Source organism: Populus trichocarpa, unplaced genomic scaffold, assembly GCF_000002775.5.
Source record: "Populus trichocarpa isolate Nisqually-1 unplaced genomic scaffold, P.trichocarpa_v4.1 scaffold_67, whole genome shotgun sequence".
NCBI classification, from domain to species: Eukaryota; Viridiplantae; Streptophyta; class Magnoliopsida; order Malpighiales; family Salicaceae; genus Populus; species Populus trichocarpa.
Window position 1 is genome coordinate 179,254 of NW_026291141.1, and position 18,152 is coordinate 197,405.

Sequence of the window (18,152 nt, forward strand, 5' to 3'; positions counted from 1 at the left end):
AATTTCTAATTTGTAAGAGAATATATGATCTTATTTAAATACATTAAAAAATTAATTTCTTCATTTCTCTTAATTTTTAAGAAAATCTTTCTTCTCTTATAATTATAGTTATTGTTTTTTTAAATCTAAAATCAATGTCATGGTTAAATAGAATGGTATGTTGTCCTTATTTTTATTAAATTAAATTAAAAAAAAAAACTAAATTTCTTAAAGAAATTGCTGTTTACCATGACCATGATAAAGTTGTTCTTTAACCATTAAACCTTTTAAACCTCTATGATTTTTTAATTTACAAATTGTTTTCAAATTAAGGAAATTCTTAAGAAAATCTATCATATTATATATTTTTTTAATTTCACCCCTATAATTTTTTTAATCTTTTAAATTTAATTTTTATTATTTTTAATTACTATTTGTTTTTACAGTTTCATCTTTCTTGGATTTTTTTTGCCTATGAAATTATATCCTTATTTTTTTATTGTTATATTTTTTGTTTTTGCAAGTCATCCGAGTTTACTTGATTTTTTTTCTTTTTTAAGCTGATGTTTTTTTTTTTTTAGTTTTGTTTTGTTATTTTTACTTTATAGAGTTAGCTCTAAGTTACCAGATTTAAAATTATTTTTTTATAGTTTCACCTTTAATATTGAATTATTTGATAATACAGGGGGTACAGTTCTAGGGTTTTTTTAATTTTTTTAATTCTCATTGTTTTAGTTAATTTATTGTAGTTGTATTTTTTATATATATTTTGAACCAATTAGTTGTATCTCAAATTTTTTATTATGTAATATTATTTTTTTAAGTTAAAAAAATACTTCCTCTCGCAGTGGAGCACGGACAAATGTTCCAGGGTACATTTTATAAGATATGATCCCAGGATACGATGTAGATCTTGTTAAGTAGGTTGTGGAACTTGCAGGTTCAAATGGTTTGAAGATTCTGAAGACATTATTTATCCAGATTTCAAAGAAGATAACATAATGGTTTTGGTGAATTGTGCTCGAACTCTTTGCATTTCAGGATCCTCTACTGGTCGATACAGGCCTTGACACGTCCTGGATGACTGGATGCTGCCGGATGTGACCTGAACCATAGCTTGATGCCACCGACCTTTCTGTGGCTCCTGGCTCCATGTTCCTTATTCAAACCATTCATAAAGGTATCTTAAATAGTGCAGCCTGAGCTTTACCGGTTACGCTTTTTTTTAGGAAGATTATTGTTAAATTATTATTTTTTTAAATATATTAAAATAATTTTATATTTTTTATAATTTTTAATATTAACACATTAAAATTATCAAAAATATTAAAAAATCAATAATTTAATATATTTTCAAATAAAATATATTTTAAAAAAACATACATTACCACTATTCTCTCAAACAAATAATCCTATTGCATCTTAAATTCCAACAATGAGTACCCCGATCAAACAATATTTACATTCAATTAAAACTTATGGTATAAAATTACCTGACAGCGAAATAAAGAAAAAGGAGGAACCCTGTATCTAGGAAATTTCTATTAGGCCTACAATCCGAGGCTGTAACTGGATCTACACTGAAGAAATTTCGTGGGAAATGGGTTGGGAGAAATTTCTGTGCTGATGCCAGCTATGTTGTTGACACTGGACAGAGAGACTTCTTCAACCACCAATCAAATTTGCTTGTAATGTGAGGGAGTGTGGGATACAATTGGTTGCAGGCAAACACAAGTAAATTTGTACAGATCTTGTTTTCTTTCTATTTGTCCTTGAATAAACTTATTGCACTTGTTATCCCACTTTTTCGACGATGGGATCTCTTGGCAAATAAAGCGAGGACAAACCGAGTAAAATGTGGGACCTAACTCCATTTTCCTGGAACACGCAACTCACGCATACACTAACTCCCGCCCTTTTCCTCGCTGGATCCTTGATATCTTCAAGGGGTGCAAGCGCCTTGTTCGAGGATTGAGCATAAAAGACTAAAAGAGTTAAAGAAATACTAAAAGACATAAAGTGAAGTTTTTTATAATATTCATAGCAATGTTCATCAGCTAATTTATAATTTATAATTTATAATTTATTTATCTGCTAATTATCAATGAATGAAAAGTGATAAAAGAAAAGGAGAAAAGGAGAGAAGAAATAAAGTGAAGTTTTCTTCCGCATTATTAGCACATCACGTGAAAAGAAAGATTGGCATCTACTAAAAGCAATCCCAATCAAACCCATTTTTTCGACGATGGGATCTCTTGGCAAATAAAGCAAAGGACAAACCGAGTCAAATGGAGTCCACAGCATAACAAGGGTCGAGAGAGAAAAGGCTTTTGCGAGTTCTGTGTTCTGTATACTTCTCAAGGGGAAAAAATAATGTTTTGTTAGGGATTTGTTTTTGATAGAATTGTTAGAGATCTTAGCCGATGCATCTGGATTATAATTTTTAGCATTTATACTATTTTATAGCGCTAATATCTTAAAAAACTTATTTTCTAGCTTTTTTTATGGTATGATGAAATATTAAAAAATATTTTTCAACTCATTATCCTTAATACAATTAAATTTCATAGAATAGTCTATTTTTTAGAAATATAGTTTACTATAAGATTTATTTGATAAAAGAAATTCACTTTGTAACAATGCACTAGAAACTAAAAAAAAAGAAGCTAATGATCATTTAAAAATATAGTATATTGGAATCATCTTGCTCAATAGGTGAGTTCGGGAGTTTGGTTGCTTAACAGGTGAGTGAAGGTTAAATGTACCCAATTAAATAATATCTATATTCAATTAAAACTTATGGTATAATTACTTGACAGCGAAATAAAGAAAAGTAGGAACCCTGTAATATCTAGGACATTTCTATGCTCTTTAAATTAGGCGTCCAAACTGAGGCTATAATGAGCCCTGAATCTACACGGAAGAAATTTCATGGGAAATGTAATTTCAGAAGACCATGACTCAAATCAGCGGCTGAAATCCAATCACTCAAGGGATGGTGACACGTTGCCTTATGTGGGAGACAGCTGGTCTCCAGTACGAAGAGAGACAACAATATTTTTTTTATTAAAAGCGAGTGTACGAACTTCCACGTATTTTAATTTATTTTATTAATTTTAAATTTAATAATTATATAAATTTTTAGTAATTCTAAAAAAATTTAAATTCATAACTATTAAAATACAAATATAAAACTTAATCAATTAGGTGACTCCACAATAGTATTTTCATTAAATAGAGTGTTTATTTTTCTCAGTGTCTTTGTTCTCGTGACAGCTCATGATGATGGGGGCTTAAAAAAAATTAAAGAGATTATTTTCACTTGTGATTTATTTGATTTAAATAAGTATTTAATTAAAATTATAATTAAAAATGTTGTTTAATAAAAAAATATTTTAAAAATATTTAATTAAAATTATAATTAAAGATATATTGTAACTAAAATTACTATAAAAAAAAAGATCCTAGTGAAGGTGGAGAGGATGAGAATAATGATTGGATATCTTAATAATTGTAAAAAGAAAGTATCTTTTTATGGTGAAGTTATCGGTAAATGAGAAAATACTGAGTTTTGTAGCTCAGAAAAAAAACGTCATTCAACTAATAAAATGATCCATCTACATAAAAAAAAAAAAACATCATTCCCAGGTGTGGAAGATAAAATTAATCAACATAATCTTATTGGATTGCATTTTATTATTCATATCAAACAATCAGTATCCTTAATAGTGATTTTTGGATATTTTTATTTTTGCAACTCAACTATACTTTTTAATATAATAATTTTTTTACCTAATTTTTTATTATTATTATTTCAGTATCATTTTGTTATTTCTAACCGTTTGCATTTATGAGGTTAGTCCTGAATTCATGAATTATCGATTTTTAAAATTAATGTAAGTTGATTTTTATTATTTTTTATTTTTTTATTTTTTTAAATTAATTTATTTAAATTTTATCATTTAATTTTTTTTTTCAAGATTTCTTTTTAAGAGACTAACCCTTCATTGACAAGCACTAATGTACTCTGAAAAACATAATCTCATTGCATCTGACGCTTTAAATTCCAACAAGGAGTACCTTCACAACGAAATAAAGAAAAGTAGGAACCCTGCATCTGGGAAATTTTTATGAGGCTCCAATCTGAGGCTCTAACGAGCCCTGAATCTACACACAAGAAATTTCGTGAGAAATGGGTTGATGTCAGAGGGAGATCAGGAAGCGTACTTTCAGAAGACCATGACACAAATCAACGGCTGAAATCCAATCACTCAAGGGATGGTGACATGTTGCCATGAGTGGGAAACAGCTGGTCTCCATCTGAATGTTTAAAGATGATTGGGTATCTTAGTAATTGTAAAAACAATTGATTTTTTTTTTTGATGAAGTTGTCGGTGTGGATGAGAAAATACTGAGTTTGTAGCTTAGTAAAAACATGTTGATGTTACTTTTTATTAGCTCATGGTTGGCCCGTAAATTGTAATGGGTCCCACAATCACAAACCTATGATTCACATGTAATTTATGTTTTATATATTTTTTTAAAATTATTATTTTTATATTTTTATACCATTTTCATTTTAAAAATTTTAAATTTAAAAAATATTATTTTAATATATTTTTAAATAAAAAATACTTTAAAAAACAATAATATCAATCAATGTTTTATAAATTCTTTACAATCGCTTTTACATTTTTTTAGATCACATCTAAGAATGAGGGACACCACAATAAAGTCCGTTGTTGCTACATGATTAAAGGTAATTGTCTTGCATTTACCTTTAAAACTGCTATCAAGAATTAATTAATTGCGTCAATTCAATTCTTTCTATTGACATTGATACCAAACATGTTAATTCATGATATAATTAAGCAATTCAATACAAATTTACTAATATAATTTATTTCGGCTTAAACCTTTGAATATAGCCAAACTCAGAGGTTATGCAAGTGAAATACCTTAATAATTAAATTAAAAAAAGAAAACAAAATATAATGTATAAAATATAATAATACAATGTATAATTTATAATTTATTTATTTGCTTTATCAATGAAAAGTGATGGTAGGAGGGAGAGAGAGAGAGGAAATAAAGTGAAGTCTTCTGCTGCCTGATCACATCACGTGAAGAGCTTGGCATTTAGTGAAGTTTTTCCGATCAAACCCACTTTTTTCAAAGATGGAATTTCTTGGAAAATAAATCAAACACAAACCGAGTAAAATGGAGTCCAGAGCATAACAAGAGCCGAGATTGAAACAGGAAATGCAGGAAAAAGAAGATGGGCCCTTGTTTTCTCTTTTTATGGCCGGCGACCGGATATATAAAAGGGAGGAGATGAAGCTTTCAAATTATTTACAATTTTGCGGTCACTTATTGTGTCCATGTCATTTTGTGTAATCGCCCAGCTACCGGTACTATTTTAACACTGTTAAAAGTCTAAATAATCAACATTTCCCCAATTTATCTCTAAAAAAAATTCACTTCAATTAATAGCAACTTTTTTTTATTTCTTATGTCAATGTTTACCTCTTTTTGATAAACTCGTATGTTTTTGTACCAGAGGTCTCAAATTATTCTGTCCAGTTATTGCTTATTTAAATTCATTAAAATGTTTTAAATAACTTTTTTAAATTTTAATCCCAGAGTTTACATACATAATACATGAGTTATATACATTATGATTCAAAATATTGTTATAACTAAATTTAAAAAAAATACAAATGATCAAACCATTGATGCTGGTGATGCTCTCGTCTCCAGAATGGTCCGCTTGTACTTGGCTGATGGAGCTGAGGGAAAGCCATTGGCTGCAGAGTGCGCACTGTGATTTTCGCGAAATGAATTAGGGCAGGGAGCTTTTTAGAAGCAAATTTTGTTCTCCGTCATTTTGTAAATTCTCGCAGCTGCTTGTTAGACGCCATAAATAGTCTAAGCTTGTTGTTGAGATTTTTTATTTTCTGTATATGAATTTAGAGTTAATTTCTTGAATATTAAGTTTTCTGATTTTTCTATATAATTAATTTTTTAAGTTGATTTGATTAGTATTATTGTACTCTTCTCATTCTCAATAAAAAAAAAAAGAAAAAAAAACCAGAAGAGTATTTTCTTTCTATTGAAAACATTTGTGGTTAGAACAAAGTAATTTTCACTGGAGTGTCGTTTTGGGATGCAACATGAACTTTACCTGTCTAATTTGTACGGCATGAGAAGATGTTGCTTTCCATGGCTTCCCCCTTAAAAAAATTCCATCACATTTGAGAATTTTGATATAAAAAAGATATATCTCTTTTAAAGAAGAGAAGTGATACCTAAAATTTATAAATGATCTAAACTCTTAATTTTTAATCGATGTAAAATGTTAGAGTATCATGTTCCTGAAAAAATCTTTTTAAGTGTATAATATGTTGCATTGATAGGTTTGAATGTTTTTATTACTGAAATGCTTTTGAGAAGCGGCGTGCGTGCGGCTCCTTTGCAGGCCAAAAACCGCCCTCTACCTTGTTGTTTGGAGAGGAGCATTAAGAGCTGGGGGTGGTGGTGGGGGCACAAGTCAGTTTTTTTTTTGTTATTGTTGTATTTTTTAATTTATATTATTAAAATTATATAAATTTATTAAACTCATTCGAATAAATAAAATATGTGTCTGAATTGTTTTTTCTTTGAAAATGCTTATGTCTCCTTAACTTACTTTATTTTACAATAGAAAAATGTAGGCCGGCTCGCGGGACCTTATCTAGTAATACATAAGACCAGTATCATTTTTAGGCTTAAATTTTGATTAAAGAGAACATTAACATGTTTAGTAGTAGTGCATACTGTTTATTTTTGCGTTTCAAAAATATTCTTGAAAAAAATTAAAATATATTTTTTATTTTTTTGCTTTAAATTAATATTTTTTGTGTTTTCAAATCATTTTGATGTGATGATGTCAAAAATAATTTTTAAAAAATAAAAAAAATATTATTTTAATATATTTCCGAGTAAAAAATACTTTAAAAATTAACCACAATCATTAAAAAAAAAAAAAAAAAAAGAAGAAGCAAGAGCAGCAAGTTGGAAGCGCTTATCTTGCTCCCAAATCTTCTACATAACCTTTCAATATAATGCTATTCCACCAAGGGAGTTTTTCAGAATCTCCAATCTTTTCAGGATAAAAACATCGATTACATCTATACAATCATTTATGGGCATCTTCCCCATCAAAGCTGGGAAAGTCACATATGGGTTTGTGCATCCTAAACTGAGAGTGTCACAGCCTTAGACGCAAAGGCACGTCAACAAGTCGCTGCTAGGCAATGGCAACACGTAGGTGCAGGGGCAGCATACGTAGGCAATACAGATTTCGACAGCGAGTATAACGGGTGCATGCGAACAGCAGGTTCATGCTTCGCACCATGCTGGACTTAGGCGATGGACTGTCTAAAACATCTTGAGTTGCACGTGAGGACTGACAGCTTGAGAAATCATTTTGGGCAGTTTGGTTTGTTGAATGGCAGACCAAGAAAGTTACTTGTGGGCAGTTACGAAGCAGTTACGAGGAAGTTGGTTTTCTTTAAAATGTGCTGTCTAGAGTTAATGAATCTGTCAAAGTGCATTTTTATTTGTAACTTCCATTGTATGTAGGTGTATTACATAGGGCCTAAACATGTGTAACATGTAGATCGGATTGTGCATAACACACATACATTGTTATTGTGTATTCCCTTTGTTGATGGATAAATATAGGTTGAGTTGTTTCCTGTAAATTGCTTGTGTTGTGTTGATCATTAGCTTGTGTTCTTTGTCGCCAAAATTGGTAAGAGGTGTGGGGAAAACCTCTAGGTGTGTGAAACACTTAGACTCTAGGCAAACACGAGTGGCTTAGAAAGATGGTTGAGTCTAGTAACGGGACTAGACGCCCGCGCTGGGATTAAAATTGTGATGAAAATTTTATCGTGACAGAGAGTGCTCACCTTCACTAGGTATTAGCCTCCCCTGTGGAAAGTTGTAGTGTTTGAAGAAGGGATGTTTGTTGATAAGCTATTCCCCTAATGAGACCCTGAGTTCATTAAACTGTAATATGTTGCATTTAATAGTTTGGGGCAAAATTATATTAACCCTGATTATTTTTTAAGTGTATAATATGTTGCATTTGGGGCAAAATTAATAGTTTTAAATGCGTTTATTACTTAAATGCTATTGAGAAGCACTTACAGGGTCCTTTGCTGGCCAGAAACTGCCTTCCATTGTGGTGTTCACGGCAGAGCATTAGGGGCTGTCTGATGGTGGGGCACAAGTCCATTGACGATTTTCTTCTTCACCTTTTTTTTTTTTTTTCTTCATCTTCTTTTCTTTCTCCTCTCCTCAAATACAAAAGTTTCCTTTTATTTTTTTAAACAATTTAATTTTTTTTTATTGTTATTTTTTTTATCTTTTATAAATTTTTTTCTTTAATTTTTTCTTTAATTATTTGATTTTATTTAATTTTTACATCAAAATTTATCCTTATTCTTTTAATTACTATTTTTTTCTAATTGAATTTTTTTTTTAAATTACATCCATCAACATTTGATTTCCATTTATTTTAATGTCAAATTCAATTAATTTTTTTTATTACTATTTGTTTTATTTTATATCATTTTTTAGTTGCCATTTTTTTTAAATTTTATCTCTCATTATTTTGTGAAGAAGAATTTAACTTCATTATTTTTTAGGGTTTATCTTCTATGAAATTTGTCTTAACTCTTGAGCTCATGACTAAGATCACGAGTTTCAAATATTAACACAGAATTACTCTCTATTGTTACTCTCTATTGTTCCGACCGGATCGGGTCCGATCCAAAGCTAAATGCATTGAACTGGGTCTGATCCAGTTAAAAAAAATTAATTTTTATTTTTATTTTTAATTGTGTTTTATTCAAAAAATTAGAAGGAGATCGCTTGATGACGTAACATTTGCAGAATTTGATCGCAATCTCAATTTTGTTCCTGATGTTGTTGCGCGCTTAAGAAATCAAGAAAACTGTAGTCCTTGTCGGATGTATTTCGTACGTGATGGAATTGTAGATATTTTAAGGAAACAATAAAAAATATTTTATATAAGTATTACTTATTTCATGATATAATATCAATAGTTAAACTTACAATATTTAAATTAAAAACCATCAATATATATATATATATAATTATTTTATAACCCTAATTTAAAAAATATTATTTTAACTAAACAAATTAAATTAATTTTTATTAACAAAATAATTTTTTTTCAAACTAAAAGTTACCGCAATAACATAATCACTCTAAACTATCACTTTCACCACTCAGAATATTTGTCATCTAAAACACTGAGCTGGAGCTATTGGAGGAAGGAGAGAAAAGAAATAAAGTCTCCAGCTGAATGATCACATCATCACGTGAAAAGCTTGGCATTTTAAAAAATGGAATCTCGAGGTAAATAAATCAAAGACAAACCGAGTAAAATGGAGTCCAGAGCTTAACATGTTACCAGTTACAGAGCCGAGAGAGAAACTTTTTGCGAGTTCTTTACACTAAACTTTTTTGCAATATTGTTTTAACGGGTTAGTATTAAAAATAATATTTTTTTTTTAAAAATATTATTTTAATATATTTATAAAAAAATATTTTAAAAATCAACCACTAATACACTATTAAACACCCCTAAATATTTTATAAATTCTTCATAGTAGCTTTTACATTTCTTTAGATCTCATTTGACAATGCTTTACACCACAATAAAAAAAAAATCATGTTTTATGTTTTTATTGGCAAAATGTAACTGCAACCGCATTAAAGTTCGCTGTTGCTGCATTATTAAAGGTAAATGTCTTGCATGGATTGACTACCAGTCATATTTTTTTTCCTTTGTTTTTTTGTAAGTTACTAAATTTATAATGGTATCATTTTAAGAGATTTTTTTTAAAATACAACTATATTAAAAAAATTTATAATTATTTTTTATTTCAGCATATCAAAATAATATAAAAACATCCAAAAATTATTATTTTAAAGCAAAAATAAAATTAAAAAATTTCAAAGTTTTTCAAAAGAGTTTCTGAAACGCAAAAATCCATAAAACTCAATTAACAAAAGAAGGTAAAAACTGATGCACAAAAACTACATTTCACACTCAATTTTTTAATGGCCCCGTAATATAAAACACATTTGGTTTGTTACCAAACATTCTGTTACGTTTGTTTCACCGTAAACGTAAAAGCCAGCGAGAAACAGACGCAACTTTAAGTCTTATTTGTTTGCTGAAAGTAGTTTCCTTTTGAAAAATGGTTTTCTTGGAAAGTGGATTTCTAAAAAGTGAATTATTTTTTGTTTGGTAGTGTAATGAAAAATAAATTGAAAAACATCTAGTGTTTGGTTATGTCATGGAAAATGAGGTAGAAAAGATCTTATTAATATTTTTTTTCAAGTTTATTAAAATAATAAAGAATAAATCTTACAAATTAAAAAGGTGAATGAGAATGAAATTGAAAAAAAATTCTAATTTCATAAATTATCTCAAATAAAATAAATAACAATTAAAATAATGGAGATCAAATTTAAAAGATAAAAAATTGAAAGATGATGAAATTAAAATAATAGTACTTACAATTTCATAAATTATTACAAATAAAATAAGTAACAACCAAAAAAATGAGGATCAAATTTGATAGATAAAAAATTTCAATTAAAAAAATAATAGGAGAAAAGCAAATAACAATCATAAAAATAAACACCAAAGTTAATATAAAAATCAAATTTAATCAAATTCTAAGGAGTGAAATTGAAGAAAAAAAATTCAAAACAAAATATATAGCAATCAAAAGTTTAAGGACCAAATTTGTTATAATTAGCAAATAATATGATGTTTTTAATTTTTTCACAACTTTTGAAAAGTGTTTTATGCCCGAAAAAAAGGAAAAAACTTTCCTGGAAACTAAACCAAATTTTTCTTTGACCAGAAAATATTTGTGGTTGATTAATTTTTCTAATAACATATAAATACAAAAAAGTTCAAAAAATAATTTTAAAAAAACCACTTTCCACCAAATAAACAAACAAAGCATTAATAATACTACTTTTTGTATAGTCTTAATAGTAGGAACCTCTTATTTGAACTCTAGGCGTTTATTTTTTGAAAAGTGATTTCCGGAAAATCACTTTTTCAAATTTTTTTGTGGTTGGTTGCCATTAGAAAAGTTGATCAACAGAAAAAACTTTACAGTCAAAAGAAAATTTGGCTTGATTTTCATAAAAGTGTTTTCCTTTTATTTTGAGCGGAAAACACTTTCCGGAAGTTGTGAAAAATTTAGAAATGTCATATTATTTGCTGATTATATCAAATCTGGTACTCAAACTTGTGATTGCTATATATATCTTGTTTTGAATATTTATTTTTCAGTTTCATCCCTTCCAATTTAATTTTTATTTTAACTTTGATCCTTATTTTTATAATTGTTATTTGCTTTTCCTTTATCATTTTTTAATTGAAAATTTTTATCTATCAAATTTGATCTTCATTCTTTTGATTGTTACTTATTTTATTTGAAATAATTTATGAAATGGTAATTATTATCATTTTAATTTCTTCATTTTTTTTTAAAGATTTGATCTCTATTATTTATTTTATTTGAGATAATTTATGAAATTATATTTTTTTTCAATTTCATTCTCATTTAACTTTTTAATTTGTAAGATTAGTTTCTCGTTATATTAATAAATTTTTAAAAATAAAACATTAATAAGTTCATTATCATTTTCTTTGACATAACTAAACACTGAAAAATATTTTCCAACTTTTTTTTTATTATATTACCAACATCAAAAAATAATTCACTTTATCAAAATTTATTTTTTACTTTTCATCAAATAAACTACATCTCCCACTTTTATGCATCACCTGCTGTCTGTTTTTTATTCTAAGTTTGCATGTAAAGTGTTTTTAAAATTTATAAAAGAAGTTACTGTTTACATTGCTGTAGCCCTCGAGTATACAAAGAGATATTCCTGGGAAGTAGCTTTATGCCACTTCCCTTGAATATCCAAGAAGATGCATAATTTTTTTAAAAAAAACATTAAAAAAAAACATAATAATTTACGATGGAAGTCCTCATAATCAATGCATAAAATGTTTTTTTTTTTGTTAAAAATAATTTTTAATATCATATATTAAAATAATTTTAAAATATAAAAAAATTCAATTTTTTATTGAAAAACTAAAAGTGCTTCATAAGAAAGAGCGAAGGCGATATTCATTATAACTTTACTTCCCCACCTCTCTCGCCTACGTGCAGCAACCACTACTAGATGTTCATGGCGTCTTCTTCTTCTTCGTCTAGACCTGGTTGGGATTACGATGTATTTCTAAGTTTTAGAGGTGAAGATACTCGCAAAAATTTTACGGATCATCTTTTCACTGCTTTACAGAAAGCAAAAGTCCGTACATTTCGAGATGACGACGAACTTCGTATAGGTGAAGAAATCTCCTTACAACTCCCCAAAGCAATACAAGAATCCAAGATTTCTATAGTGGTTTTCTCCAAGGGCTATGCTTCCTCCACTTGGTGTCTTGATGAACTTGAAAAGATTCTTGATTGCAAACACACAACTGGTCAGATTGTTATACCTGTTTTCTATGATATTGATCCTTCTGATATTAGAAAACAGACGGGGAGTTTTGCTGAAGCCTTTGATAAGCATGAAGAACGTTTTAAGGAAGAAATGGAGAAGGTCCATAAGTGGAGAAAAGCTCTCGTGGAGGCTGCAGATTTATCTGGGCTGGATCCTCACAGTATCGCAAATGGGTACTTCTTTTCTTTCCCTGTATCAATAGCAAATGCTTATAACTTTTACTCTTATTATGTTTTGTATTTTAAATTTGCATTAAATTCAAAAGATTTATCTTTCATCGATGAGTGATGACTTTTTTTTTCTATGCGCAGGCATGAATCAAAATTAATTCAAAAGATTGTCGAAGTAGTTTCAAGTAAATTGAATCCCAGATTTTTGTCTGACGATAGGCCGCTGAAGAGGTTGAAGACAACAATGATATCTGGTGGTGGGCTGCTTGACGATGCTGAGGAGAAGCAGATAACAAATACATTTGTGCGGGATTGGCTGGCCGAGTATAAAGACGCTGTCTATGAGGCCGAAGACTTCTTGGATGAGATTGCTTATGAAGCTGAAGCTCAAACCTTCATTAACCCACCTGGAATAATGGGGTTGAGAGAGATAGAAGAAAAATCAAGAGGCCTCCAGGAGAGTCTAGATTACTTAGTAAAACAAAAGGATGCCCTTGGTTTGATCAACCGCACTGGAAAAGAACCATCATCAACTAAAAGACCAACAACTTCTCTGGTGGATGAACGTCGTGTTTATGGTAGAGATTATGACAGGGAAGCAATACTGAAGTTGCTTGTATCAGATGATGCAAATGGAGAAAACCCAGGTGTTGTTCGCATAGTGGGCATGGGCGGGGTTGGTAAAACCACGCTTGCTCAGCTTGTGTACAATCACAGCGAAGTACAGAGGTGCTTCAATCTCAAAGCTTGGGTTTGTGTTTCAGAAGATTTCAGTGTTTCAAAGTTAACCAAGGTTATCCTTGAGGAGGTCGGCTCAAAGTCTGATTCTGGGAGTCTGAATCAGCTCCAGATTCAGTTGAAGGAGAGGTTTCGGGAAAATAAATTTTTGCTTGTTTTAGATGATGTATGGGAAGAAAATTATGCTGAATGGGACACGTTGCTTACACCCTTGAAATCTGGAGCACAAGGGAGTAAGATTCTTGTGACAACACGCAATGAAAGGGTAGCATCAGTCATGTCAACTGTTCAAACTCGTCACCTAAAAGAATTGACGGAAGACAGCTGCTGGTTCTTGTTTGCCAAACATGCATTCGGTGATGAAAATCCCATTGCGCAAGAAGAGTTAAAAAAAATTGGTAGAGCAATAACGAAAAAGTGTAAAGGCCTGCCTCTAGCTGCAAAATCACTCGGAGGTCTGCTATGCAACGAAAGAGAAGTCGAGGAGTGGCGGGATATTTTGGAAAGCAATCTATGGGATTTACCCAAAGACAATATCCTCCCAGCTTTGAGATTAAGTTATCTTTATCTCGTGCCACATCTGAAGCAATGTTTTGCTTATTGTGCCATATTTCCAAAAGACTATTCATTTCGAAAGGATGAATTAGTGCTCCTGTGGATGGCAGAGGGCTTCTTGGTCCGCTCTGCAGTAGATGATGAGATGGAAAAAGCAGGTGCTAAGTGCTTTGATGATCTCTTGTCAAGGTCGTTTTTCCAGCAATCAAGTGCCTCTCGCTCATCATTTGTGATGCACGATCTCATGCATGACTTGGCTACACATGTGTCCGGTCAATTTTGCTTCAGCTCCAGTTTGAGGGGAAATAATTCTTCCAAGGCCACCAGAAGGACTCGACATTTATCACTCGCAGTAGATACGGAAGACACGGATGGTGAAGATACCGAAGATGGAGATACGGAAGGTGTTTTTTCAAGCACAATATTAGAAAACATCCGTGAAGCCCAACATCTACGCACATTCCGAACTTCTCTAGACAATCAGATGTGTCCTCCCGAATTTGATAAGATCTTTCAGTCAACACATTGTCGCCTACGAGTGATATCGTTGTCTAATTGTGCCGGTGTAGCTAAGATGCTTTGTTCAATTAGCAAGTTGAAGCATTTGCGGTATTTGGATCTTTCCTGGTCAGATTTAGTAACGTTGCCTGAAGAAGTGAGTGCTCTTCTCAATTTGCAAACGTTGATCTTGAAAAGGTGCCAACAACTTGCTAGTCTACCTGATCTTGGAAATTTGAAGTATTTACGACATCTGAATCTTGAAGCAACAAGAATAGAAAGGTTGCCTGAATCTCTGGAAAGGTTAATCAACTTGCGGTATCTTAACATCAAATACACGCCTTTGAAAGAGATGCCACAATATATAGGTCAACTGGCAAAGCTCCAAACGTTGACTGACTTTCTCGTGGGAAGACAGAGTGAGACTAGCATTAAAGAATTGGGAAAGCTACGACATCTACGGGGAGAACTTCATATTGGGAACCTTCAAAATGTGGTGGATGCTCGGGATGCTGTTGAGGCAAATTTGAAAGGTAGAGAGCACCTTGATGAGCTGAGGTTTACATGGGATGGTGACACTCATGACCCGCAACACGTGACAAGCACACTTGAGAAATTAGAGCCAAATAGAAATGTGAAGGATCTTGAGATTGATGGCTATGGAGGTGTAAGGTTTCCGGAGTGGGTAGGAAAGTCCTCTTTCTCGAATATAGTGTCTTTGAGGCTCAGTAGATGTACAAACTGCACCTTCTTACCACCGCTCGGGCAATTAGCTTCTTTAGAGCGTCTCTCAATTGAAGCATTCGATAAAGTTGAGATTGTGGGGTCTGAGTTCTATGGGAATTGTACTGCTATGAAGAAGCCATTTGAATCCCTCAAAACATTACGGTTTGAAGGAATGCCAGAGTGGCGCGAGTGGATTTCAGACGAAGGCAGCCGGGAAGGCTTCCCTCTTCTAGAGGAGCTTTTAATCCAAGAATGCCCGAACCTTGCAAAGGCCCTACCATGTCACCACCTTCCACGTGTAACAAGTCTTACAATTCGTGGATGTAAGCAGCTCGCGACTCCACTTCCTAGGTTTCCGGAGTGGGTAGGAGAGTCCTATTTGTCAAATATAGTGTCCTTGAAGCTCATTAGATGTACAAACAGCACCTCCTTACCACCGCTCGGGCAATTAGCTTCTTTAGAGCGTCTCTCAATTGAAGCATTCGATAAAGTTGAGATTGTGGGCTCTGAGTTATATGGGAATTGTACTGCTTTGAAGAAGCCATTTGAATCCCTCAAAACATTATCTTTTAGAAGGATGTCAGAGTGGCGCGAGTGGATTTCAGACGAAGGCAGCCGGGAAGCCTTCCCTCTTCTAGAGGAGCTTTTAATCGAAGAATGCCCGAACCTTGCAAAGGCCCTACCTTGTCACCACCTTCCACGTGTAACAAGTCTTACAATCGGTGGATGTGAGCAGCTCGCGACTCCACTTCCTAGGTTTCCTGGGTTGCTCTCTCTCATTGTTTTTGATTTGCACTCCCTAGAGTCCCTACCCGAGGAAATTGATCAAATGGGTTGTTCACCCTCTGATTTAGGGAAAATTATAATCCACCGCTGCGCTTCTCTCAAAGGCGTCGCACTGGACTTGCTCCCCAAGTTAAATTTTCTTCGTATTCTTGACTGTCCAGATCTGGAATCACTATGTGCAAATGAAAGACCTCTCAATGATCTCACCTCTCTCCATTCTTTGGAAATCGAGGGGTGCCCTAAATTAGTTTCATTTCCCAAAGGAGGGTTACCTGCTCCAGTCTTGACACAACTTGATTTATATGATTGCAAAAACTTGAAGCAGTTGCCTGAGAGTATGCCTTCCCTCCTCCCATCCCTTAACCGTTTGGGAATATATGGTTGTTCAGAAGTTGAGTTGTGTCCAGAAGGGGTTTTCCCTCCACATTACAATTACTTTGGATTCGTAATTGCAACAAACTCATTGCAGGCCGCATGCAATGGGGCTTGCTAACGCTCCCTTCTCTTTCACACTTCGAAATTGGAATGGACGAAAATGTTGAATCCTTCCCTGAAGAGATGGTGCTGCCCTCAAATCTTACATCTCTTAGCATCTATGACCTCCAACACCTGAAATCTCTTGACTACAAGGGGCTTCAACACCTCACCTCCCTTACACGTTTGAGAATAAGTCGCTGCCCTCGGATTGAGTCAATGCCAGAAGAAGGGTTGCCCTCCTCCCTTTCTACTCTTGCAATTTACAGGTGTCCTATGCTGGGTGAAAGTTGTGAAAGGGAGAAAGGTAAAGATTGGCCCAAGATTTCTCACATTCCTTACATAAATATTTCCCAAGATTAAAAGAAGGTTTTCTTTCAATCGTCCAACATATTGAGGTATTGCTACTAAATAGTTTATTTTCCTTTCAGTAATCAAAGGCAATTTCAGTTAAAATTTGGATGAATGAAATACAGATATTGTCCATTTTGTCTGTTTTTATTTGTTAAATGTTGAAATACAGATATTTTCTTCCTATTGTCTCTCATTCATCTTCATATATAATAATCATTCTATTGCAATATCTTTTTTGCTATAATTAATGCTACTATCAAATGCGGCAAATGCGGCAAATAAACATCACATGCTTCAGATTTTGAACTGCCAGCGCCACCCTTAAAAGACAACAGATTTTTCACAAAAACTGACAATGGCAAGGGCAGTAATGGACTCGTTAATCCATCGATGCTTCTCGAGAAGATGACCAATCAGAATGCAAGCACAAAGGAGTGCCACAAACAAGGTAATTGAATGGATTGGGGCTTGATCAGGTTCCATACCATCCTCAAACCGAAATTCATCGTATCAGAATTGGACCCAACCCTATAACTATACAAGGAAAACGAAAACAAAAACAAAAACTGTCAAACAAACTGAAATCAATCAAATTCAAGGTGATCGATCACGCAATTAATACACAGAGTAACTAGGGTTCCAAATTACTTCTACAAAAGAAATTAATAAAAAAAATGAAGTGAGAACCTAGAAAGACTCCTTCTCTGATCTTTTTAGTTTTTACCTTGCAGTTGCAGCCTTGAGATTCTCTTCAGATAAAAAGGAAAAGGAAAGCGTTTGGAATAATATATATATATTTGGTTCGAAGAAAGAGGGAGAGAAAACTTAAAAGCCAAGCAAGAGAATATGTTGTCCTTTCTGAGAGAAAGCCAAGTGTGAGGAGTGGAATGGAGACGACGTCAACGTGTGTGGGCGTGTGTTCGCCTGGAGAGAACGATTTTAAGTATATATTCCCCCACTTCTGCTGCTGCTGCATCTGACTAAACGAGAGATAACCCGGATTTATTTGATTTTGACTTGGAGAGACAGTTTGGCCGTTTGGGGGATGGAGGGAATCTTAATGCAAGCAAAAACCGCGAAACTGCTTCCCTTCCTTTATTTATTTATTCCTTTATTCATATCACGTGATTTCGAGGGTTCCACACAGGATATCACGTGATTTCAAGGGTGCCGGAATGTCTTTAAAAAGATTGTTTTTTAAAAGTATTTTTAAAAAACAATATATTAAAAATAATTATTTTCAACATTGAT

The 18,152-nt window shown here is 32.3% G+C and overlaps 3 protein-coding genes across 19 annotated transcripts in view; 2 read left to right on the forward strand and 1 right to left on the reverse strand.

Moving 5' to 3' along the window:
- LOC18097187 (putative disease resistance RPP13-like protein 1) overlaps positions 1 to 18,152 on the forward strand; it is a 97,022-nt gene that overhangs the window by 14,848 nt on the left and 64,022 nt on the right. Inside the window, exon 3 of one of the 8 annotated variants that reach the window (XR_008058278.1) lies at positions 15,120 to 16,945. The exons of 2 other annotated variants lie outside the window; for them this stretch is intronic. Coding sequence is in view for 4 of the 6 variants with exons in the window: in XM_052449819.1 (XP_052305779.1) it covers positions 15,120 to 16,566 (1,447 nt within the window). In the remaining 2 variants the exon portion in view is untranslated. Of the gene's footprint in view, positions 1 to 14,929; positions 17,083 to 18,152 lie in introns of those variants that run through there. 5 more of the 8 variants (XR_008058280.1, XM_052449819.1, XM_024597005.2 and 2 more) reach the window with 5 other exon arrangements.
- LOC18097188 (protein LNK2) overlaps positions 1 to 18,152 on the reverse strand; it is a 126,533-nt gene that overhangs the window by 9,644 nt on the left and 98,737 nt on the right. The window lies entirely within an intron of this gene.
- LOC18097194 (putative disease resistance RPP13-like protein 1) overlaps positions 12,216 to 18,152 on the forward strand; it is a 96,588-nt gene continuing 90,651 nt past the window's right edge. The window contains exon 1 of the mRNA XM_052449818.1: positions 12,216 to 12,699. Within this exon, the coding sequence (XP_052305778.1) occupies positions 12,277 to 12,699 (423 nt within the window). The 5' untranslated portion in view covers positions 12,216 to 12,276. The remainder of the gene's footprint in view (positions 12,700 to 18,152) is intronic.